This window comes from Penicillium coprophilum (genome assembly GCF_028826855.1).
Source record: "Penicillium coprophilum strain IBT 35676 chromosome Unknown utg000006l_segment0_segment0, whole genome shotgun sequence".
NCBI classification, from domain to species: Eukaryota; Fungi; Ascomycota; class Eurotiomycetes; order Eurotiales; family Aspergillaceae; genus Penicillium; species Penicillium coprophilum.
Window position 1 is genome coordinate 210,536 of NW_026622725.1, and position 24,192 is coordinate 234,727.

The following is a 24,192-nucleotide window of genomic DNA, read 5'->3' on the forward strand; positions in this document are numbered from 1 at the left end:
GGAAGCGACACCTTCCCATTGTATATGTCTCCTTTCCTTGAAGAACTTCGTTTTTGTCAAGGACCATTGATCTATATTTGAAATGAGTGTTGGGAGCCTCTGGACTTGCACATCCCTCAAAGAAACCATATTCTAGAAGATTCAAGAAATTTCAATTTGAAGATGCTACATATTGGGACAAATCGAATGAAGAAAAGCAGTATTTTGGTAAGCATGGCTTAAAGAGACAATAACTGTTGTAGTAACCCAGCCTGATCAGGGCAAATGCACTGTGTTGAACAATCTATTACCGGTATCGGTAGTCCCTCTACCGGTGAATTGGTTGTCCGAGAGACGAAGGGCGACAAAAGACAGTTCCCTAACTCGGCCAAATTCTCGGGCAGTCTTGCTGGTAGATACAGTTTGGGAGTGAATCACTCCAGCAACGACTACAATGCGAATCGTCCCATGGAGACTTCGGATATGGTGGACGAACGCCAAGACCGATTTGCCACTGTTGACAACTGAGTCGACCAATATGATTGTGACCATATCCTTCAAGTGGTTATGCTGAAGATCAGTGGGAAGCCTTGCGTGGTGGAACATTGCGAGTGGAAAAGCGTCGTTGACCCCGAAGGCCATCGGTTCACCGCCACGCATCAGCGGCACAATCAATGTTTTTTTCTCATCTAGCAGTCGATAACTGTCAGTCTTGTGTCCTTGCACGTGCTGAGTGGGATATGATTCGAGTCCTATGATTCGGGTGCAGAGTTCTGTGCCCAAATAGCAACCCACTCGCCGATGAGCTTCTCGTAATGCAGGGCCGGAAACGGATGCATCGCGCATTGGTGTCATCAGTAATTTGGCTGAGGAACGTTCTGTAGCATGAAGAACACGAAGACTTTGACTTTCATGTCTGGCCATAACTGGATTGATAAATTGTTGATCCGTCAATCGAACCAGGGGAAGCCGAGTAGTGTCCAGTCGTGGTTTTGCATGTAAAGGCAGAAGTACCTGGCACGGCTGGAACCCGTTCTTCCCAATGACCTCTGCCAGTTGCTTCTCCATACTCTTGCTTCGGGTCGATTCTTCGCCGGTGACGACGACAGCCTGGTCTGCGGCTTGCAGCATTGCTAAATCCAAAGGACTATCACCGAAAGCGATAACATGAAGATGTCGAGTGGTCTGCAAGTAATTGATCAATTCAGCTTTGACAGAGGGTGTGATAACAAGACCGTCAGCCACTCTTCCGCCGCCAATCACTTTGACTGTCTCCGAGAGGCCTTCTCTCTCAAGGACCTTCTCCCAAACAGACCGGATCCCACAAGTTACCACAACTGCGCGCACATGTCTTGTTTCGCGAACCAATTGTAAAACGCTAACAATATCAAGATGCATATCTACCATTGATGATACATCCTGACAGCAAGCCTCGAATTCCTCGTCACTAGCAGCCTCTTCACACAGCAGTGTAGCCTGCCGAAAAGAAGTATAGGAATATCCGAGGGGGCCGCCGAACAAAGATTTCAAAGGCCCGTTATCCTTTCCCGCAGTCGACGCAGCGCCGACTTGTTTCCTCCAGAATAGTACTCCGCTATCTTCCTGGGACAGGGTTTTGTCTGCATCCATGACGATGACAGTTTCTAGCGCAGAGTACTCACCAAGTATCTCGTCCATCTTTTGTTTGGCGAGATCCATGTTATATGTATCTGTGTGGTGATGAAAATCACAAATGAGGGAGCTCACGGATTCTAGAGTTGGATAAATTGGTGCAAAAAGAATGTCATGATGTCTGCAAATATCACGAAGTTCATTTTTCTCGGTCTGTTTCCACTTGGCCAGATGGGAGGTTGATGCAGTTGGACGGATCCGTTTGGCGTCATTCAAACGGTACTCCGCGATGAGCTCGGCAGGGGGATCCAGGTACAGGATGTGGGTGTATGTTGCGAGATCCGCCGGTGTACAAACCGAGTCACCTTTCTCGTCTTCCTCTGGCCAGAACATAAAATGTCCACCCACGATAGCAGTCTTTCTTGTGTGGCAACATTCCCGCTTGATTCTGGCTATAGCCTGCTGGCGGTACTCGGTTTTGGCCTCTTTCGTCAAATTTTGAAATCCTTCAAGACCCCCTGGAGTAACTGCTGAAATCGCACCGCTGCCATCATAGAAGGCAAATTCGTCGCCTCTGATGACGGTCTTAAGCTCCTCTAACCAAAAGGTCTTCCCAGATCCAGGGAGGCCATAGAGACCGATTATGACTGGCTTGCGAGGATGAGCATGACCAACTTGATAGGATAGTGGCTGGTTAATCTGAAAAACGTCCCTGTCGTCCATCATTTTGTATGGTTCCGTGGTGGATATCGAATGTGTGAAGGTGAAGTAAGAAATACGGTTGACGATTAGGTTTTAAATGAAGATCCGAATGCTGTTCAAAGAGGGGGGTCAACTTGAAAGAATCTGCTCTTCCAGATCTTTGAGAATCAAAATGTTTGCTGATATAGCCTCAGCCTGAGCCTTCTATCCAGAGGCAAAGGAGACAAATAAAGTGGATCAGGATGCAGAGTATGTCACTCAAAAGGCTATCAGACCATGTGTCATCCTGCCACCATAACTTCTTATTCAAGGCAATAGTGGCCAGATGCGCCTCAGCTGATGGCTAACTCGCTGAAACTCCGTTTGATCAATCTTATGGCGGGAAGCCACTTGGGTAAGTTTGTGATCTTTGCTGGGGTTCACCACTTCATGTACCCGGTTCCAGTGCGGAGCCTTACAGAAGAGAGCAGCCACTTTGAAAAACGACCATCGCGATGTGTACTTTGCTATCATGTACATATAAATCGGGGTGCAGTGGATGCCGGCCAAGCAAGACGGATCCCGCGTCGGAACCTCATCGTATCGGGCACGAGTGATCGAGAACAGAACATCTGAAGTCTCACTGAGCTTTTTCCAACTTGTCTCTGCAAATCGACGTTCACATAGTTCCTCCCGAAGTCGAGATCGGTGCCATGAGATGTGTGACTGTCGTGGAAGATTCAACGTCTGAAACCAGAGTCGTAATGCTGTACGTCCTAGAATACTCATTTTGTCGCCTCATTTGATTGAGTGTCAAGCATAACCATTGGTTGAGATTAAACGGTTAGTGGGTGGATAAAGAGCAACCAAAGATGCAAGGTGTATACTGTAGTAGCCCTTGGAATGTTGCTAACATTTGATACATCAAACCCATCTTCCTCCCAAATCTTGGCAGGTATGATAATTGAGCTTTTCTCTCCTTTCACAGTGGTATGTCATAATCATATCTGCGAATTTGTCTGCCAATATTTTGATAACTTGATAGACAGGAGATGAAAGAGTATGAAACCTTTCCGCCTAAATGGCCAAGGCGCTAAAAATAGCCCTCAGCCACATACGCCACAAAACAAGTGGCATGCGCGTTTCTATAGGGACGCGTGGATGATCTTCCGAATGGTTGACTATTAAATAATTTCCACCTGCGTCGCAGTCATCTCAGAAGTCTGCGTTTTGCTGATTCTTAATTTTCCAAGCCTGTATATCGCTCACTATGCCAGCCCTATATGCAGCGCTAGCCCACAGCGCGGTGGAAACGGCCCCGCACCAACTGGCCCGGCGTGGCTTGAGTGTCAACCATACCCAAGCCGTCACCTTAGGGGTGATGGGAGCGTACGTGGTGGTCATCGCACTACTATGGAATCTACCATATGTCCGTTGGGTTTTATGGCCCTTCAAGGTAAATCTCCCAGCCCTGTATAAGCCAACTGCGACTAACTCGCGACAGATGCTGGTGATTGCCTTCCACGAATTCGGCCATGCGATTACTGCCTGTTGCACTGGTGGAAAGGTAAAGTCGATCTCACTGGACCCACATGAAGGTGGTGTCACGCACATGCAGGGTGGTATGAGTGCTATCACCCTACCTGCTGGATACCTGGGGTCATCAATTATTGGGGCTTTATTGATCTTCGCTGGATTCAATATTGTCGCCAGCAAGGTTGCCAGCATCATCCTCGGTATTTGCTTCTTGCTTACCCTCTGGTGGGCACGCAGAGACTGGTTGACCATCATGACCATTCTTCTTGCGGTCGGGTTGTTGGTGGCATGCTGGTTCATTGCCCATGGTGAAGCCTTGCGCTGGGTCGTGGTATGTCTGATAATTTGATTCGCCCCACTTACATATGCTAATATGTTATTCTACAGCTGTTTATTGGTGTCATGTCTGCTTTGTACAGTGTTTGGGATATTGTAAGTACCGCCCAGACTTGTTTTATTTCTGTCGCTAATAACCTGCCTCTAGTGCGACGATCTCATCCTTCGCAAAGTCAACAGCTCCGATGCCAGCGTCTTTGCAAAGAGATACGGAGGATCTTCTCAGTGCTGGGGAGTCATCTGGTCTCTCATCTCTCTTGCTTTCATGGCTGTCGGCATCATTGGTGGGATCGCAGCTTTCCCCGAGTCTTTCAGCCAACAACAGGATGATTCTAAGCACTTCATCCCAACTCGCTAGTGAACCCGCAACATCACTTAGGGGGACACTACAGACTGAAAATAATGATTTTATGAGATATGATAGCTCGCTAGGGTATATTCCCGCATAGCTTAGGAATCCAGTTTCCAATTAATTCACCGATATATGGGGAGTTTTGCCTGTGTAAATTCCAGCTTTGATGTTCGAGTATCTTTTGTTCACATTCGAAGCTTATTAACCAAGCAACCTCGTTGGTCTATGTGACTTTCCCCTTTTCAATAAACGTCTTTGAATCAATGACTTAACTACCAAGTAAGGATAATGAACAAAATCAATTCTTCATTCTTTCTAGAGCCGTTGAAAAACATATCAGAATGTACACAATGCACAAATCTCGCATTTGACGTCGCCTCAATGGGAGTGACGAGATATATAGAATTGCCTCTGTCCCAACAATTCCACTCCGATCGTATGTATATATGGAGCCGAGATACTCACACGCTTTCTCTCCGTGTTGTAATTGAGCTACGGTATTCGAGCCTGACCAACTGAGTGATAGCTACGAAATCGGGAATTGTTTATGCAAAATGACGAGCCTGGCCGCCCGACTTTTCACCTTTTTATTCATTGTCGAGTTGTTCTGTCGAAATTGAGCTAGGCGTATGTTTTCGGAGACTTGATGTAAAATGGGAGGACTGGCTAGGTAGGCACTACGCGCAACTACCGATCGATTTCATTTGGAGGTTCATTGTAATACAATTACTGTACTGTTTATTACCCATATTGTACAAAGATGTGAAGAGTACCCATCCACAATTTATCGCGCATTCTCAGCCTCCAAAGCTTCCTCGTGCTGCAAAGCCAACCTGGCCATGACGTCCCGCGCCGCGACCTTGGCTTTTCGCTTCTCATTCATAGCAGCCTCATCTCCCTCATCATCCAGACCACCATTTCGTTTTCCATTGGGAGAACCAGTATTACGTTTGCTCTTTTTGTTGGGTGCTGGGTGAGTCTCAAGAGGAGGGTTAATCAATTGTTGTGACTTTTGCTGATCCTCTTGACTATCTTTGTCGTTGAGACTTGGCCCGAGGGATTGTGCACGCAAGCTGCGACGAGATGTGCGACGTCGTACTGTGTTTGGTTGTCCGTATGGTTCGACATCCTCCTGCATAATAGAAGGAGAAGTACTAGGCGATTCTGTGGCACCGGCGAGGGTAGGGTGGCTGATCGATTTCCTTGGTCTGCCGGGCGGTCTTTTTTGAGGGACAGCTTGCGGCTGTGAATGGGCTGTTTGGGAATTATCCTCAGCCGGCGCACCTAGGCGCGGGCGCTTGGTTATGGTTTGGTGCGGCTTGTAGAGTTGTGTCTGAAAAGAGTTAGAGGCATCCTGAGGCTCTCGAGAAGGCATCTGCACCTCTAGGGACCTCAGTTGCTCCTCCGCTAGTGGCTCATGGGCACTTGCAGGTTGGGGTTGGTCATTCAGGGGAATGCGCGAATTGTTTGTGGGTGGATCTGAAAGCGACAGTTCATCCACCATATCATCTTCATCGAAGGAGTCTGCGATCGCCTGACTGCGATCGCCCGGGAATGCGTCAGGCCAGTTACGTTTCCGGCCGGCTTGGAGCAAGCCAGGGCTCCGAACTTCAGGGAGCGCAGCATTCGTGTTCATGATCGATAATGATTCCTGCTGTTGTGGTAGGGTCGCTCCCATGTAGCGATTCTTCAACTTCAGGGCCTCAATCTCCAACTTCAATTTCTCGATCTCATCAGACTTGGATTTGAGCTCCTTGAGCACCATAGCAATCATGTCAAAATCATGTCCCTGAAGTGCGGAGCCTTCCCCCAGATTTCGGCCTGGTCCATTCAGCTCGATTCGAAGTGCTGTAAATGAATGTTTTAGATCTGACATAGTGTCCTGGAGGTGGTTCACTGAGTTCGAAATCTGATCGATGCTTCGGCCCTGGTGGAGCATTTGCTTTTGCATGGATGGATCAAGGGTTGTGGGGTCGGTGCAGCCAGCTGGCACCAGTGCACTGCCCTGCACATGGTCGGAATTTCGGCGCGGAGGTTCTTTCGGGGGGACAAATCAGTCGTTCGAGCGCCCCCTGCTTGAATACAGGCTGCACTGTTCGCATGGTAACGATCTCCCTAAAGGCGACTTTCGACATTTTCCACAGAATATTCATCCTATAAACAGATTAGCCATGAAAAGTGTGAGGGGTTTTTTTTTATCAACAGCCACATACCCATTGTCGAGCGGGCAAAGGACTCCCATCCGTTGCTGACAAAGTTTACATGATACTTCCTGAATGACGCGGCCACGAAGAAGTGTCATATCCGAGGTGTGGGGGATTTGCTTCCGCTCTGAAGAAACAGCGATGCGATGGAGGTCGACACTAAGCCATGCTGTCGGGATTGAATAGGCGTTCGATAACTTGGCCCATTCATTTTCCAGTGCAGCCAGTGAGCTGGAGCACCGAATACACTGGCATAAAATGCCAGGCCGTGTGAGATGGGATAAATCCATCTTTGCGCAACCAGTGTAAGCCGTCAAAGTGTCAGTAAGATTGTGCGGGCTTGAACCGCTGAAGCACATTGCCCGCAACCAAAGTGCTGAGTCAGCGGTCGAGGCCACTCTTTGGATGCACTAGTCCCAATTAGGTTATCGATAAGGTACATGTACAGTGGCGTCATATCCGCGGAGGGAGCCTTTGGGTTACACATTATCCATTTTGATGGATGAAACACAAGCTCTATATTGGACCTGGATTAGAATAACCATTCAACTCTCTCATAGATAAGTAGTGCAACCTGCTGCATATGATGACATCCATGTTGCTCGGTCTACAAGGCAGCGCGCTATCTATCTCCGGATCACGTGTCGGCTCCCCTCTTTCCCCAAATTCCTTAACGCGTCTGGGGTTAATGCGCCAAAACTCATGAATCGCTCGTTCTATCTGATCCGTCGCTCTTCCTCGGTGTGCCAATTAGCACACCTACAAGCACGGAGACTCCACTCCCCCATCACTATGGCGCAGCCCTCAACTGATGCTGTGGCTCATGCCTCGGCAGTCACTGGCCACAGCGACCAGAAGCCCACCACCTGGCACGGCGCGGGAGCTGCTGAATTCGATCTTCGAAGTATGACTCGATTAAAAGGGGACAGAGGGGTGTGAGGCTGATCTGACTCAGGTGATACAATGACGAAGCCTACACCATCGATGCTCGAAGCAATCTGCCAAACAACTTTATTGGACGATGTCTTCAATGAGGATCCAGTCACCAACGAGCTGCAAGGATACGTTGCCGAAATCACCAAGCATGAAGCAAGTCTGTTGGTTCTTTCCGGTACAATGGGAAACCAGGTGGCCATTCGCTCGCATCTCGCACAGCCACCTCATTCAGTGTTGTGTGACCATAGATCTCATATAATTTGTTATGAGGCTGGTGGTGTGAGTGCTTGGACTGGTGCCACGGTGAGCCCTATCATTCCCCAAAATGGGGTTCACTTGACCCTGGAAGATATCAAAAAGCACGCAGTTCTTAGTGATAATATCCATTATTGCCCCACCAAGTTAATCAGTTTGGAGAATACCCTCGATGGAATGGTCATGCCGCTCGCCGAGGCGAAGCGGATTGTGGAATGGGCTCATGCTAATGAAATCAAGGTTCACTTGGACGGCGCCCGGTTGTGGGAAGCCGTTGTAGCCGGTGCTGGGAGTTTGCCCGAATATACAAGCATCTTCGATAGCGTTAGTCTTTGCTTCTCGAAGGGTCTGGGCGCGCCGATTGGGAGTATCATTGTCGGCTCCGACAAGTTTATCAAGAAAGCACGCTGGTTCCGCAAATCTATTGGCGGTGGTGCCCGACAGACGGGTGTGATTGCCGCTGCTGCTCGCGTTGCGCTCACTGAAACTTTTGGCACGGACCCTCAAGGCCAGACTGGAAAGCTTGCAGCAACGCATGAAAAGGCGAAGCGGGTAGCCGAACTCTGGACCAGTCGAGGTGGCAAGCTGCAATACCCCCTGCACACCAATATGGTTTGGTTAGACCTCGAGGCGTCAGGAGTGGGCCCAAATGACCTGGCGGATATTGGACAACAAAAAGGGCTAAGATTGCTGGGTGGCCGCGTGGTGGTCCATTATCGTAAGTGTTTCATTGATTTAACTGCCTTTCAGATTGGTAATGGATGACCTAAACCTGACCTGTTACAGAGGTATCGGACGAAGCGATCGCACGGCTGGAACAAGTGTTCGATGCGGCGCTGAAGGGAGACTTTAAACGGAGTGAGGATACTAGCAAACCATACGGAAGTAAATAGTTTGTAAGTAATAGGTGAAATCAGCATATATATGAAACCCTTCGCGATGTATACGTTGTGTCTTATTTACAATGTGTGAATCTCATAGATCTGCCTTGGCACTTATTTCAAGGTCAGCCCCCACAATAGCCCGTGTGGCCAATCAACGTGCCTGCTGCCTGATGAGTAACAATTTCACGCGCCTCAGGAACGCGTAATTGCCTCAGGAACCAAATCCCGATTGTTGCGGCTCGATCTTGGTCTTGTTCCTCGGACGACGACCTTCCAAGGACTGTCTCTTCTCTGTCCCGGCGTCCCCATTTTTATCTGTCTGTCGTAATTTACCTGCCGCGGACAGATTGATAGGGAACCCTCCAAGCTGTGTAAGCTCATTCTTGATCTCGAGTCAAGGCTAAACAAAGGCCTCTCCAAGTTTCCAAAAGACGTTTGCTAATTTGTTGGAATGAAATCTCACAGACATACCTCCACGCCACATCAAACCCGCTGAAGCACAGTCCCTTCCTTAATTCGATCAATGTGAATACGGAAACACCATTGGGTGGCTTCTCATTTAACAACGTCTCGAGGGCCGCTATCCCTCTACTGGTTGACATCTTGAAACTGAGAATCGAGCCATTTATTCTTATGGCTTGGGGACAAGAGTTGGATAATCTTACTTTTGTTTCACGGGCAACGTCGTAATCTGTGTTGATCAACACTGGCTTTGAGGATAGCTGAAGAGGGACACCCCACTCTGCAAGGCATACGGTTCACACATCAGCCATCAATTACCTATTTCACTCCTTGTGATCACTGAACAAAATACTCGTGACCACTCTGACTACTAGGGTATACATACCTTGGTGAACGTGCCATTGGTCCTAAAGCATATCATCGTCTTGCCAAGCTTTACCCAGGTGTGTGGTTCATTGGCCCTAATACCTATTCCCCTCGAGGTAGATACACAACCGCTTCCCAAGAACCCCTTGTTGTGCAGCCTTACTGATATATTTCATCTCAAGTCAACGAAATTAATGACATTTTTATGCACATCCCCTTTACTGGCCTCCCACCACATATACCCTACCCCATCGGATTGTACCTGTAATTCATTTCTCTGTTCATTCTCCTAGCACGTTCATTTACATTTACATTCATTCTCACAATGGAAGCCACTCAGGAATCCACCCAGCCATGTGCTGATCCTCGCCGAAAGGGAATGCACAACTCGGGCATACAGGATCAAGACCTGGCCGACATCATCTGCATCCTTCATCCAAATTCACATGCTGCCCATGATGCTGTTGGTGCCACTGGAGGAATCTATCCGCAGCATATTCTACAAAGGGACATACTGGAGCGCGAATCCTCTCACACAGCAGCATTAGATTTGGCATTGAGACTCTCATCAAAAGTTCACAATCTGGGACTCGGCTTTTGCTTTGGTCGCAATCGCTCTCGTTGTGATGTCCTTCTTAGTGTTGACGATGATGCTAAACGGGTGTCAAACAACCACTTCCGCATATACCTAACCGAGGACGGCATTCTCATGCTACAGGACACGTCGACAAATGGTACCATCGTGGATAACTGCCGCCTGCGAAAATCCCAGAAGGATGGGAATAGTAGAATGCTCACAAATGGATCTATCATTCAAGTCGTCACTGGATCCCAAACCTCCGATGAGGTTCGCTTTGTGGTTCGAATTCCGTCACGAGAAGGATTTGCTGTCCAATATCATGAGAATTTGTTCTACTATTTTGAACGAGTTCATGCCCATACCCCGGCGCATAGAGAACGACAGGGGCCAAGCCCATCTGCCTTGGCGTGGTCATCTGCCAACGCTTATGGCATGCATTGGACCGGTGGTGCGGAGTACAACGTTACTGGACAGATTGGAAAGGGCGCTTTCGCTACTGTGTACAAGATTGCAACCAAACAACACGGGGCCATCTATGCTGCAAAGGAACTCGACAAGCGTCGCTTCATGAAGAACGGTATTCTTGATCAAAAGGTTGACAATGAGATGAAAATCATGAGAGACCTCACACATGTAAGCAATGTTTTTTTGGGTTCTCTGCTAGGGATACAACTAACAAGTTGCAGCCGAATATCGTTCAATACATTGATCACCATGAGCATGATCGATGGATTTATATCATCATGGAATATGTTCCAGGCGGCGAGCTGTCAACATACCTGCAGACGCAAGGAAGAATTGCCGAAGAGATGGTGAGGACAATCGCACGTCAAGTTTTACGGGCCCTTCACTATTTGCATAAACGCCGCATCACCCATCGAGACATCAAACCAGACAACATTTTGATTGCCTCGCTTGACCCACTCAGAATCAAATTATCTGACTTTGGGTTGTCGAAAGTTGTGGAGCAGGAAACGTTTCTAAAGACTTTCTGCGGCACGCTTCTGTACTGTGCGCCTGAGGTGTACCCGGACTATGATCAATATCGTCGTGGCGAGCTCCGGAAGAGGCGCCGCGTTGGTGATCCGTAAGTTTCTAATCTTCTTTCCACCCGAGCCTCAGCTGATATTGAAAGGCCTCCCAAAACATCCCCGTACAGCCAGTCTGTCGACATGTGGTCGCTAGGCGCAGTTCTTTTCCATATCCTGTCCGGAGTTCCCCCATATTCAGGCCGTGCAGAAGATCGAGGTGTCCAGATGCTTCGTACTATTATGACAAGTGACGCCGACTTCGACGCTTTACGCCGCGCAGGCGTGTCTGAGTCTGGTATCGACTTTGTCGCCCAGCTTCTCAACCGGGACCCCTTTTCCCGTCCGACAGAGAAGGAGTGTTTTCAGCACCCCTGGATTGCAGAGGTCCCCGACGTGGATGAATACGAGGATGATGACGACTTGCTATCTGACCATCATGATGGGCTCTCGATAATTGGCGAGGATGCCGAGGACGAGCTAGACGCTTCACAATTGTCCATCGCTGATGGTCTGGGCCACGTTCACGAAGCCGACGCCGAAGAAGGTACCAGCAACGAGGCACTCTCCAAACGGCCGCGGATTGAGTACATTCCCACCGATGTGCGCTATCCCAGCCTTCCAAACATTGAGAGTTTCCAAGACGGGCAAGCGGTGGTGGACAATCATGCCAAACGTTTGTTTGGCGAAGTTTGCCCCTCAGCTCTGCGGAGCTCCCACGCACTCGGAAATATGGATGCCTATGACGCCAGTAATTTTCAGGTTGACTTTCTCTCTTCCAGTGAGTCGATGATAAGCAACAACCCAAACGACTCGATTATCTCTCTCCCGGCGGTACCCTTCGGTGGCACTGCGCCCAGTTTGATGGGCGCAGAGAAACTCGTTGGGCAACTCAACATGAATTCCTTGCATCCCACTCTGCGGCTCCAAGATGGCCCGGTTATTAAATCCTCCTTGCGGCAGACTACCCCTGAGCACATCAAGAACGCGATGGCGGCTAGTAAACTCAACAGGGATTCTGTGCCACCGACTTCGAGCCCTAAAGAAGAACCTGTCTCGAGTCCGCAAGAGCCAACCCCTAAAGCCAAGTTCACCCGTCGGATTGACCTTGCTCTTGCACTCCCCGATACAGCCAGTGAGGCATCTAGCGATAACAGTCCCCACAGCAGCCGCCGCGAGACAGCTCCTAGTGACCCCTCTCGTCCGTCTAAATCAGAATACGACCTCGAGTTTGCTACTACCCTCGATGCGCAGACAGGCCAGGCTATCCTGGATCAGCTCCGCGCCGAGGAATCGGATTCATCAGAACCCATTGTTCATCGGCCCAACCCGCCCCCTCTTCCCTCCACGCTCTCTAATCCCGCATTCGCCAAACCGCCAAAGAGATATGGAAAACTGAAGAGTCTCCCGGGTTCGATCTTCGACTTGACAATCTACCTCGAGGATCGTCTCACTTCGTGGGGTCGAGGGCCGTCTGCGACAATTAAGCATGCTGACCCCATGGACACAAGAATCCCGGCATATGCCCTAGAGGTCACATTCTGGAGTCCGGGAATCGAGGCGAGGATTGCATCAGGTGAAAGCTGGCTCGACATCCCAGGTGTTATGGCTATTCTCTCCACTAAAGCGCGTCTTGGAATCTGGGTAAATGACACTCTGCTGTGCCGTGGTTCTATGACCGAGGATGGTCCTGAGGCTTTACAATTCGGGAAACTCTACACCGGCGACATCATCACTGTCTATCAAAACAAAGACCGAACGAAGTTCCTCAAGCTCCAGTGTGACTTTACCCATGGCGAGAGCGCCCAACCTCGACCCGCACATGAAGCCGGATTCATGGTGCGGCAGGCTCTCATGGCCAAGGCCCACGGGGCCGCGAACCGAATGCCGATTCGGCGTCAAATCAAGGATCGGGATTAGATTGAGATCCGGCGTTACCAGTCTGCTTTGGACATAGATAGGAATTGCATTGTCCGATAGGAATTATTATCATTACTTTTTGTACTCCACAATGACCTTTGTCCGCAAGCAGTAGAGTATGTAGGTGTAGAGATGTGGAGCCGATCTCCCGAGGCTCCGTAGATCGATCCACGCTGCAGGGTAGTTTATCGGTTAAATTAGGCTAATCTATATGACAGCCATACGGTCGCAGGTGAATCATCAGGCTTTTATAGTAGTGAGGCTGATATAAGATTTAAATCCAATTCGCGCCCCAACCTTGGGAAGGATCTAAGCATCTAAAGTTAAATCGCACCTTCTCCAAGATGGTGGTATCAGCACAGACGGGCCGCATTCGGCCTCGAGTTCCTGAAGCTCAGGTCACATCTACATCCGGTACATATTGTTCACACGTTTAATGATGTTTTGTACGTCTTAATCACCTCTTTTCCTAACTTCCCGTTCCTTACATTTGTCACTCTGACCTCACCAATACATCCCCCCCCTTCGCTTGAGCTTTCCCTATCGACATCCTCCAGCATTCAAAACAATTCCTCTCTATCAAACCTCTGTTCAGCGCCAACCTCCGAGATGACTTTATCGCGATCACCCTCTCCCCGCCCGGGCGGAGGGTGGTCCAGTCCGGGACTCGTTCCGGCTAGCGGCACCACATCGCCGCGTGGTCCGTCTCCCGGTTCATTATCCCCAGATACACCAGGCAGTATTTCGTGGGCTGCAGCCAAGGCAAAAAGCGAGGAGGTGCGCGGGTATCCATCATTCTCAACACGTAATGGTGGCTTTTTCTCTCGACAGCGACATAAGATTTCAACTCGGTTCTCTAGCTTTCGAAAGCTTTCTCCTCGCGAATACGTTGACAAGGATGACTATGGCCGAGACTGGAAGCGTGCGGGTGGTGGACGTGGTCTGCTAGGCGCACTACGGATACCAATGCGCCGGGGTCGGTTCCGGCTGCTGTTTGCGCTATTCTTGGTGTGGATTGGGTATCTCTTTTGCTGGACGAGTAAGTGATGTTTACTACGATTTTTTATTTTGATGTCATCTTTTAACAGCATTCTAGGCATTATCCAAGCATATCGAAGATCCCCAATCGGGGGCGGGAGCAAGTTCGTCATCATACTCGGATCAAACGTGGAGGGCGGTGTTATGGAATGGAAGGGTGCACGTGAATGGGCCATTGAACGCAACAGCATATGGAACAAGAAGAGATATGCGAAACAATGGGGCTATGAGCTTGAGCTAGCCAATTTGCTGGCCAAGAAGCGATATTCACATGAATGGCGCGAGAGCTGGGAGAAGGGCGATGTGATCCGCGAAGCTATGCGCAAGTATCCAGATGCAGAGTGGTTTTGGTGGCTCGACTTGAACACTTGGGTCATGGAATACGACACGTCACTCCAGCATCATTTGTTCAATGACCTCGAGGCACACGTCTACCGCGATATCACAGCCTATAACCCTCTCAACATCACACACCCGCTACCTGAGTTCTGGCTCGACGACCTCGGTCGTGCCCTTGAGGGTGACGGCAAAGCTGATTCTTTGAATATGCTCTTGACACAGGATTGCACCGGATTTAATCTGGGCTCGTTCTTCGTGCGACGATCTCTTTGGACCGAACGCCTGCTCGATATCTGGTGGGATCCCGTCATGTACGAGCAGATGCACATGGAATGGGAGCATAAAGAGCAAGATGCCCTGGAGTACGTCTATCAGAGCCAAGCATGGGTTCGCAGTGGTGTTGGCTTTTTACCACAACGCAGCATCAATTCTTTCCCTCCTGGCGCATGCGGCGATGGAGATAACCCAGTCGTTCACTATCAGCAAGACGCACACGACCTCGTTGTTAACATGGCTGGGTGCATGTATGGTCGCGATTGCTGGTCCGAAATATATTACTACCGCGAGCTTAGCAATTGGCTCGCCCAGTCGGGCTGGGAGCGACTCAAGGACGGCTTGAGTGATGTATACGATCGAATGACGGGGAAGCCGCCTAAAGATGATTAATTCATGCTGTTTAACGTTATTCATGTCAAACATTCTTGCCCGCCGCAGGTGCATACTTTTGTGGTCATTCGTTGCATCATCACATGTTTTGTGTTGACTTTATCTTGTTTTGTATATTGTTTTAGTAGTTTCGCATTATTTTGATCTGGTGTCCACAGCCGGTGTAAGCCACCACAATTATTGAAAATATGATACTCTTGCAAGGTCTTTCTTATTTACCAAGACCATGTCTACCTTTTCTAAACCATATCCAAATCCAATCTCAAGTGTATCGAAACTTCACTCACTGTCCGACTTGCCGTTTTCGGACTGTGTACAGCCACGTGACACTTCGGATCTGCACAGAAGGTTCCTTTTGTCTCCCGCAACAGAGCAGCCTTGACCGCCCTAATCATATCCAATCACAACCCAGGCAATCCAATCTTCAAGATCAACGTGCCCCGACGACCGCATCAAGCAGCCTCCAAAAGCCGACCCTCTCCCTCCAACACTTGCTGCCATTGTCCTCCACCCGAGCAAGCAATCACCTCAGCACAGCTGAATCTCACACTAAACCACACAAACCCACCACCCACAATGCCCACCCCCGAGTCCGCCGCCTTCCTGGCCAAAAAAGCCCACCGTCGCCCCGACCTACGAGGGTGTCGACTTCGAGGACAACGTCGCAGTCCACAACGCCCGCGATGCCATTATCCGCGAGCAGTGGGTACGCAGCATGATGGCGCGTCTGGTTGGCGAGGAGTTGGGCAAGTGCTATGCGCGCGAGGGCGTGAACCACCTTGAGAAGTGTGGTGTTTTCCGAGGTGGGTTGTTTCCCATATCAATTCTGCACGGCATTGTCTATGTCCCGGATATCCAGATCCAGATTTCAAAGCTTTGACGGGTTCGCCTCGGAATAACCGGATTTGACTGGATTGAGGTCTATGCGGACAGGATGTAATTTGGATGTGTTGTACTGACCTATATACCCTCTGCAGAGAAGTACTTCGAGCTCATTAAGGAGCGCAAGGTTAAGGGTTACCTCGGCCAGGAGAAGAATCGTTTCGGTGGCGAGTCGGCATAAACGTTTCCTCTTTTCTTGCATGTTAAGCTATGCGATTGCGTTTCGAGGCTCGGGTTTGACGGTCGATATGAATACCGCGGGGGCTGGGCAATGTTGATGCCGAAATGATCTGGTCGGCTTTGGACGGAAACTCCTGTGGATTTCGTTCCGTCCTGTCTCAACTCGATCTTATAGCCGCCTAGATCTGGTTTGAGGAGAATACACGAAAAGATCGCAGAAGAGGGTCTGGAGATTACCCTCTGTGTGGTCTTGTCCGTTTGTACTGTACATAATATCACTTTGTTTGATCACTCTTCCTTTTTTCACTATGGTATTCATGTGCTCTTCGGAGAGGTTGTAGTAAACCGGTGATCCACACTCGGCCTTTGTATACCAATTTATCGTTAGCTGGCCCTTGTGTTTGTACTTCGGCCACCGACTAAATGCTAAAGTACATATGGTATACATCATCATATCTCATGTTCTATTTAAAGGTCGGGATTTGTCAATAATAGACGCTCGATGCGGTCGCACTTCGGTCCGGGAATGCTCCCGGAGGTCCATGGCCATCCCGCTGTGCTACATCATCATCGCTGTCATCGTCACTTCCGGATTGGATGTGGTGGTTTTCATCTGGCGGGGCACGCATCCGCATGAGTTGATCCTCGTCTAGAGAAGGGGGCTGGTATGGTGCTGGTTGAGAGTGAATATCACGACCAGAAGGCAGATTAGAGAGCAACGGCGCAGATGGTGGAATGACCTGTGTGTTAATCTGTATCACGTCAATATTTGCCCTCGCATGATGAGACCCGATGGTGCCGCGGGGCACGGAAATGATGTGAACTTACTGTATCATTCATTTTCACCCACTTCGTCTCAAGCATCGCAAGAACTCGTCCCTCTTCGTCGCGCCCAGCGTCATCCCCTGCATGCAATGGACCTTTCTCGCTCCGGCTACCACCAGCATCCTTAGTGACTCGACGTTCTTCACGTCGCTCTGTCCACTCTCGTTTTAAACGGGACAGTCCGCCCTTTGTAGAACTCCCCGAGCCAGCACCATCTTCCTGTGAAGACCCTGCTCCACGTAGCCCAAGTGGAATGCGCGCAGCTCGTAGCCACGCAATACCCTCGCCAACTTTGCCTGAAAGTTCGGCATTCACACCAAAGAAACGACAGGCGCGTGCCCGAGCAACGCGAGCCAAGACTCTAGTATAACCAACCAAATCATCATCCACACGGCCTGCACGACCAGAAGCAGATCCAACAGCGCCTAGTCCTGCAGCCGCCTGTTCAGCGTACTCTGCAGCACGAACGCAGAGTCTTGCAAACAGCAGCGCTCGCACTTTGGGGATCTCGGGTGCATGCACCATCCATTCTTTATCATTGGGATTGCGCGACTGGATACACGCTGCGACATACGCATCATCTTTCAAAACTGCTAGTAACGTAGCCTCGGCCAGAGCCAGAGACGCCAAAGCCGACTGCGTAGCAGGCTCCAGCTCTGGAACTGTCGAAACGGTGGCTGCCGTGAAAGTCGGCGAGGACGCTAGCAGATTATGCACTGAGCTAGCTTGTAGTAGATACCGCGTTGCAGTCTGCAGACCAGCAGTACGAACCTCCGCGGATGGGGTAGACGATGCGTATAGGGCTGTGAGAACTCCTGCGCGCGCCATCCTATCCAGTACATAGCCTAGAGTTATGAGGGTAAATGCCAATTCGAAATGGATGCCTCGGCCAGACACTCGTCCATTCCTGGGTCTCCATGTCGACTCTATTTCCGCACGTATGGTGATGTTGACTACTTCACCGGTGCGGAGATTTGTGTCGCCTAACGCGTAGCTGTCGTGAACGACAGAGGAATCAGAGCTAGCATTCAGCCCTTTTGAAATCGCAAAGAGGTAGGGAATGTATTCATTCAAAGCGGACAGAACTGTGGGCAGGTGGGCGTCCTGGCGGTCGCGGGGTAAGCGCTTGTGGGCCTTCAATGCGAGGCGGAGAGCATGGCGGGCTGTCGAAGCTGATTGGGGGATAGATGGGTGAGTGGTAGAGAAGATAAATGATTGAAATGAGAGAGGTGAGGTGGTTGGGAGGATAAATGCGTAGACCATGGTGACCTGGGGAGTTAAGAGAAGGGGAGGACTCCGGGGAGTCGGAGCTGATGTCACTGCCAAGATTTGGGCCATTGGGCCATACTTCACCTTGGAACTATGTACTGAGTAACTGAGTATTACAGAGTACTCAATTACTATTACAGCTTTAACCTACAGATCATATAGCCGAATGGTAAACAAAAATACATCATAAAGCAAATAATGCTAAATATAATCTCGAACTTCCACCAAAATCAACTTGAAAGATAAAATGTATACTCGGACGCAAGGAATTCATCACAACCCAGCCAAAAAATAAGAAGAAATACAGAGAAACTTCTCTTTTTCTAGAGGACCCACCAGTCTGGCGGTGAAGTGAGTCGAGGGTTTGGAATTAATCTGTTCATATCAAGCGCACTTGCCGTAGGCACGTTCATGTTCGTCGGGTGCTGGTCGCTAAAATATGTCTGACAGTTTTGACCAGGAGCACTCGCTGTATACATCCTGTGCCGTGGCCATGGACCATTCAACCGAAGCAACGGTGGACCGGAGATGTCATCGTAAATAACGACTGGCACCGGATACCATATGGGGGACAGCCAAGTATTAGTAACGGGATCCCACATGTTAACCTCCAATCGCACACAACTAAAGAATGAAGCATTTCCGTTGGCGAAAGATAGGTGCGTGATACCTAACATTGTTGGTTTGGGGGGGATAATCCCCTGGTTGTCGGCATTCATGTTCCGGAGATGCATCATATCGCTTCGATTTATCTGCATAACAGAAGCCCCAGTGTCATCCATGAAGCTAAGTTCTGTGTACCTACTTAGCCTCCCAGGAAAATCGTGAAGTTTTAAGCATATATACATCTTCAAATCAGGTCAGAGATGCCAGAGCCTAGACGACAAGGTTATAGATCTGTACTTACGCTTGCCGCAAATCGTGTAGCAACTGCAGGTTTTGCGTGAGTTGACCATTGAAGCTGTTGTTGGTTGACGCCCGGCCCGTGAAGCTATGTATGTCAGTTTTGTACTAGCTTGAGCTTTTGAGAGAACGTACCCCTTCTACCCAAAAGCCCTTTTGACCGTCATGTTCAGCGCTGATGAGATCGCATTCATCCCACCTGAAAGGCCTCGGCTCACAGAGTTGAACGCCATGAGACCAGTAGGTAACAAGGCCTCTGTTGTACTTTAATTTGCCTGATTCGTATGCTTCTATGAGGCCTGCCACATTTGCAGCCGATTCATACTCGTCACCCTTGCTGCTCAGCCATTCTAACATCTCCCTGAGGGACTTCAAGCGCTGAACGACAGGCCAACTCAAACCAGGCGCCTCCGAAGACATCATTTCACTGAAGATTGAGTTAAAACCTCATGACGCCCAAGATTCTCAGGAGTACTCACTTGCGATATGTTTGCTTTCGCAGAAGCTCCTGAAGCTTGAATTGAAACTGATGAACCATGATATTATCACTAATCCGCTCATGGCATCTTTCGATCTGAGATTCTAGGTCACTAAACAACACACATTAGTATCCACATCTGTTTATTTAAACGGAAACAACGTACTCAGGATCAAGATCGGGTTCATCGTGATTCCAACCTTTTGGCGTGTCCTCAAAACGCTCAATTGGATTCGTTGCTGGCTGTCTCCATCTTGTTTGCCGCTCTGGCCGCGGTGCCGGTGGGGGAAGTTTCCCTTCGTAAGAATTTTTCAAATCCAATGCAAGTGCGGCTGGATCCAAAGGCTCAGGTGAAGTTTCATGAATCAACACAGATGCCTGGGTATCAGCACCACCAGGAGCAGGGTCATCCTCAGACCGACCCTTCCCTTTGCGATCTTTTTTGGTGGTGGAGGCATATCTGTGCCCATTGTATCTCCCTCAGATCGACCCTTGCCTTTGCGCGATTTCCGAGAAGGCCCGGTGGCAGCGGTATCTAGGCTCATTGCATCTTCCTCGGACTGGTCCTTCTTCTTGCGCGGTTTCCGGGCCGGCGTGGCAGATGCCTTTTGAACTCGGGTGGCAGAGGTGAGGGCATAGTGACCCGCTGGCTTTTGGGCAGCGGCTCGTCGAGGACGACCCATTTTGGAGAAGGTGATGACAGCAAGAGTATGAGATGCTCAGACGGGGAAGCTTAAAGCAAGGCGAGTTGGTCGAGGCATGTTTGCTTGGGAATTGGGAGATATTTGTACTTCAGGACTACACTACATACTGGCAAACAAAGAACTAGAAAGTAGAGGGAAAAGAACAGCCTTCGAGGTTCAAGATTGACAGCGTGATAGTTTTCTCTCAAAGAGATGGCCCCGAAAACCCATTTGAACTCATATGAAAGACTGTGAGAAATCCAAGTTCTCTCATTATCGCCCCTCGCCCAACCAGCAACTCCATCCGACTATTCGTTCCGTAACAAAGAGTGCAACTCGAAACCAAGCCCACACCATTCTCAAAGAAAAAGTTAGACCGGGTTTTGATATTTCTTTAAGCTACAGGATGTCAAAGACCTTGAGCTTCTGGTTCTTTTTTTAGTTCCTCCAATTTGATGTGAGATGGTTCTGTGCAGCCCTTTGGCCTGTTGTTCATGATGCTTTTGAGAAGAAAGGCAGACAGACAACTTCTGTGACTCGGTGATCGTCATTCTTTCAAGCAGATTTTGAAGTAGTTGTATAAGAATCTATCAAACTCTTTTCTCTTAAGTAAAAAGGCAGAATCACTGTGTGATACATAGTAGGGCCAAACCTCCATGATTTCTATATCTACGTCCCTCCGTATAGTTTTCTCGATAGCAAGGTAGAGTTCGAACATGCCTCACCGCGACAAATGGACTAATTTCATGTCTCGACATTCGGTGTCGCACTGAAACTTTCTACTATATCGCACCTACCAGTGTGGATATCAATCGAATCGAAATAAAGCGCAACTCTTATGAAAGTTTGGTGTGAGCCTTTATTCCTGTCTCGTAATGCCTTGCTTTCCTTTCGCTTAGTGGCCATATCTCCTCTCATACTTGTTTCGAATATGTTGTCAGAGACTGCAACAACGATAAAACCTCAGTCATTGGGGGATCAAGAGCTCAGAAACCCCCCGCTCCCCAACAATGAGCTTCAGTCACTTTGATTGTATCCTTTTAGGCATGGTCTTTAGTAGCCTATATAATGAGGTGGTATTGATAAGTTGTTTGATTCCACGTCCCTTTAGGTTCCTCTGTTCCCGGATACTCATACTTGACTGAAGATTGAACCTAGGAACATCGATAGATCTGCATTACTGACATCAAGATCAAACCCATGGCACCAATTTCCATGTTTGGACCGGTGCTTGAGGCGGAGTACACCAAAATAGTCCGCATTGTGGAAACACAGATTGAAACCCTGACATACAAAGCATGGCGGCGTCGCGAGGTGATTGAGAAACTTGAAAATCTCTGCCGCGACTTGGTATCTCAAGCAGCCTGCGACGAACGCAAGCCTCGCAACCATCTCCTTGGGTATGCCCAATTCCAACGTTTTTCCATGACTCTCAGACTTTGTTTGCCCGAGGCAATCCTTGTCCTCACGAGTGACTGGACTAGCTATCAGATAAGTAGCCGGACCTTCGACTGGATGAGAGAGGATGATATTGAACATACTGCAGCTTGCATTCTCAAGGAGGCACTTCTCGCTGCACGATCAACTGACTGGTATCTTTGACCCAGGTTCATCGGAGGATTGACTCATATATGGTATATGTCTAGCATTTTTTAAAAGCACTACTGAGTTCTACTGGTATACTCCTGTTAATCATACCAATTTCCTGCCTTGTAAATACTCCCGTAGATATCATAGCCCTTGGACTTTGTTCTCCCTCTAAGGAATACCCAGATTTTGATAAGACGAAATTGAACGCTGTTATAGCGCCTGTTAAAATTTCAAATTCAATAATTCCTCAAAAGACTAGACCAGACTCTGGTGACTGCAAAGATCTATGGATATGACATCCACATTACAGCATCTGACCTCGAGATCCCTTAAACAAGGTGCTGACAGAGAATTCAAGCCCACAACTGGATAAATCCGACGATTGTTGCCAGAAGGGCGGGAAAGCCGGAGTCAAGGGCAAAAGCAGAGCTGAAAGAACTGGTGGCCGAGGCAATAGCACCGGTGCTCGAATTGGAAGTCGAGCCAGGTGTGGTCATGGAGCTCCTTGCTGACGTAGAGTTGGAATGCAAGACAGTGCTTTTGGACTCGGCAGACGAGGTCATGGGGAGGGTGCTAGTGGGACTGGAAGTATTTGTCGTAGCACCAGAAAATTCCGAGATGGAGATGGAAGAAGATAACTCCGTAGAGAGAAAAGTAGATATGGAGATGTCGGCGGTGCTAAGGGTGCCAGGGCTGATCAAACTTGAAGTCTCCCCCGAGGAGATGGCACCGCGTATCTCAACGCTGTCCGAAGAGCCAGATCTGTCGGAATAGACATAGCTCTCCGCCGGGGTGTAGTTGACAATCTCGACCGACTTGACATACATCGTGAAAGGTGCCTTGGAATAATCAGTCTTTCCGCCAGCCCACTCGATCGCACCCTTGATTTTGCTCGGATCTGTTTTGCTTGGATCATCCCCTGCCCAGATACCAATTCTCACACGCATCGGTGTCTGTGGGAAGCGAGTGCCCCCTTCTGTATCAGCATAATCAACCGTTCGAACAACGGTACCGTCAATCACCCAGGACAGTTTCTCCTTGGCCCAGATCCAAGTGTATCTATGAATTTCTCCTTGTGGGTTTATCACAGGCTGCCAGGTCCAGCGATTGTACTCTCCACTATTGTCACCTTTGCCGTAGTAATCTGTCTGTATTTTGTCGGTAAACCCACCCAAAGCTTCCTATGATTATTATTAGATATGTTTTCAGGGGACATGATGCAACTTAGAGCTCACCCAGCCAATTTCATCGTTGTCATCCGACAGCATGTAAACGGAGCTGACAATACCAGTACCAGGGGAAGCCTTCATCTCAACAGATACTTCGCCATAGAAGATGTAGTAGTCTGTGACAATAGTCGGGGCATCACCTTGCTTGCGGATTGTAAACTCTGCACCATTAGAGCCAGTGACTACCTCTCCGCCAATCGTTGTCCAATCACTCAAAGGCGAAGCCTGTGTCAAATCATAGGTGATATGACCTTCAGTGTTACCTCTGTTGGATGCGCAGGTTTTCTGGAAGGCATTGCAGTCTGGAGCTTTCTGAGCAAGAATGAGGGAGATTGGAGCAGCCAAAGCTGCAAAAAGGAGGTGATATCTCATGATTGGAAAAGATCAATTGTTGTCGTAAATCTTTGCGTCTCGTCGAGATGAAAGGCGAGGTGAGAGGCGAGCGAAAAGTAAACAAAGCAAGTAGATGAGCGCGCGAGAGGAAAGAACAGAACGAGAGACAGTTCTCATGAAAAATAATATCCTGGTGTTTACGTCTGTGAAGACATGGATGGATTGAGGACGACTGTCCAAAACAGTAAGTGTTGATGTAAACACTACCCTCGTCCATGCATAAATCCTCGGTCTTCTAGTACTCGCGATTTGATTGTCTAACTACCTGGTGAATCTAAACGTTAGAAAGTCAGGAAAGCAGAAAATGATATCATCGAGCTTTTATAAAAGTGAAGTGATTGTCTCGATCCATACGCATCACGAGCAAAGACAAGCCTAATGGGGCCTCAATATAGAGCGAGACCAACTTCTTTGGCAAGGACATCACATGCCTGCCATTTTCTGGAGGTACTTCTCAAGCAAGGGACTGCTTCCAGTAGACGTAGCTTCAGGTGAATCAGGGAAATGAAGTGCTTGTCAAAGTAGTTGACCTCGATCTAAGTTAGTTCCCCATTAGCCCGCCTTTGTTGCGCGCATATTGTCGAAAT

At 49.0% G+C, this 24,192-nt stretch overlaps 10 protein-coding genes across 10 annotated transcripts; 6 read left to right on the forward strand and 4 right to left on the reverse strand.

Annotated features, from left to right (window-relative positions):
* Positions 1-255: 255 nt before the first annotated feature.
* N7500_009097 (uncharacterized protein) lies at positions 256-2,316 on the reverse strand (the record flags this gene model as incomplete). Its single annotated transcript, XM_056680238.1, has 1 exon — positions 256-2,316. One exon carries the CDS (start codon positions 2,314-2,316, stop codon positions 256-258), a length of 2,061 nt encoding a protein of 686 aa, XP_056527620.1.
* Positions 2,317-3,541: 1,225 nt separating this feature from the next.
* N7500_009098 (M50 family metallopeptidase) lies at positions 3,542-4,501 on the forward strand (the record flags this gene model as incomplete). The annotated part of the gene is made up of 4 exons (XM_056680239.1): positions 3,542-3,727; positions 3,776-4,138; positions 4,195-4,239; positions 4,292-4,501. 4 exons carry the CDS (start codon positions 3,542-3,544, stop codon positions 4,499-4,501), a joined length of 804 nt encoding a protein of 267 aa, XP_056527621.1.
* Positions 4,502-5,279: 778 nt separating this feature from the next.
* Positions 5,280-6,989, reverse strand: N7500_009099 (uncharacterized protein; the record flags this gene model as incomplete). The annotated part of the gene is made up of 3 exons (XM_056680240.1): positions 5,280-6,500; positions 6,580-6,649; positions 6,709-6,989. 3 exons carry the CDS (start codon positions 6,987-6,989, stop codon positions 5,280-5,282), a joined length of 1,572 nt encoding a protein of 523 aa, XP_056527622.1.
* Positions 6,990-7,491: 502 nt separating this feature from the next.
* Positions 7,492-8,783, forward strand: N7500_009100 (threonine aldolase GLY1; the record flags this gene model as incomplete). The annotated part of the gene is made up of 3 exons (XM_056680241.1): positions 7,492-7,603; positions 7,655-8,608; positions 8,677-8,783. The coding sequence occupies 3 exons, from the start codon at positions 7,492-7,494 to the stop codon at positions 8,781-8,783; spliced, it is 1,173 nt and encodes a 390-aa protein (XP_056527623.1).
* Positions 8,784-9,927: 1,144 nt separating this feature from the next.
* On the forward strand, positions 9,928-13,130 carry N7500_009101 (serine/threonine-protein kinase; the record flags this gene model as incomplete). Its single annotated transcript, XM_056680242.1, has 3 exons — positions 9,928-10,815; positions 10,869-11,269; positions 11,318-13,130. 3 exons carry the CDS (start codon positions 9,928-9,930, stop codon positions 13,128-13,130), a joined length of 3,102 nt encoding a protein of 1,033 aa, XP_056527624.1.
* Positions 13,131-13,739: 609 nt separating this feature from the next.
* Positions 13,740-15,173, forward strand: N7500_009102 (putative alpha-1,6-mannosyltransferase subunit; the record flags this gene model as incomplete). The annotated part of the gene is made up of 2 exons (XM_056680243.1): positions 13,740-14,169; positions 14,227-15,173. 2 exons carry the CDS (start codon positions 13,740-13,742, stop codon positions 15,171-15,173), a joined length of 1,377 nt encoding a protein of 458 aa, XP_056527625.1.
* A 580-nt stretch (positions 15,174-15,753) lies between these two features.
* N7500_009103 (putative NADH-ubiquinone oxidoreductase 12 kda subunit) lies at positions 15,754-16,236 on the forward strand (the record flags this gene model as incomplete). The annotated part of the gene is made up of 2 exons (XM_056680244.1): positions 15,754-15,976; positions 16,151-16,236. Coding segments are annotated over 2 exons (309 nt in total), but the record flags the coding sequence as incomplete, so codon positions are not given.
* A 484-nt stretch (positions 16,237-16,720) lies between these two features.
* Positions 16,721-20,393, reverse strand: N7500_009104 (pH-signaling protein PalC; the record flags this gene model as incomplete). Its single annotated transcript, XM_056680245.1, has 6 exons — positions 16,721-16,987; positions 17,064-18,413; positions 19,368-19,659; positions 19,712-19,822; positions 19,877-20,042; positions 20,129-20,393. 6 exons carry the CDS (start codon positions 20,391-20,393, stop codon positions 16,721-16,723), a joined length of 2,451 nt encoding a protein of 816 aa, XP_056527627.1.
* Positions 20,394-21,593: 1,200 nt separating this feature from the next.
* Positions 21,594-21,995, forward strand: N7500_009105 (uncharacterized protein; the record flags this gene model as incomplete). Its single annotated transcript, XM_056680246.1, has 1 exon — positions 21,594-21,995. The coding sequence occupies one exon, from the start codon at positions 21,594-21,596 to the stop codon at positions 21,993-21,995; it is 402 nt and encodes a 133-aa protein (XP_056527628.1).
* A 341-nt stretch (positions 21,996-22,336) lies between these two features.
* Positions 22,337-23,584, reverse strand: N7500_009106 (glycosidase crf1; the record flags this gene model as incomplete). Its single annotated transcript, XM_056680247.1, has 2 exons — positions 22,337-23,164; positions 23,219-23,584. The coding sequence occupies 2 exons, from the start codon at positions 23,582-23,584 to the stop codon at positions 22,337-22,339; spliced, it is 1,194 nt and encodes a 397-aa protein (XP_056527629.1).
* Positions 23,585-24,192: the final 608 nt, after the last annotated feature.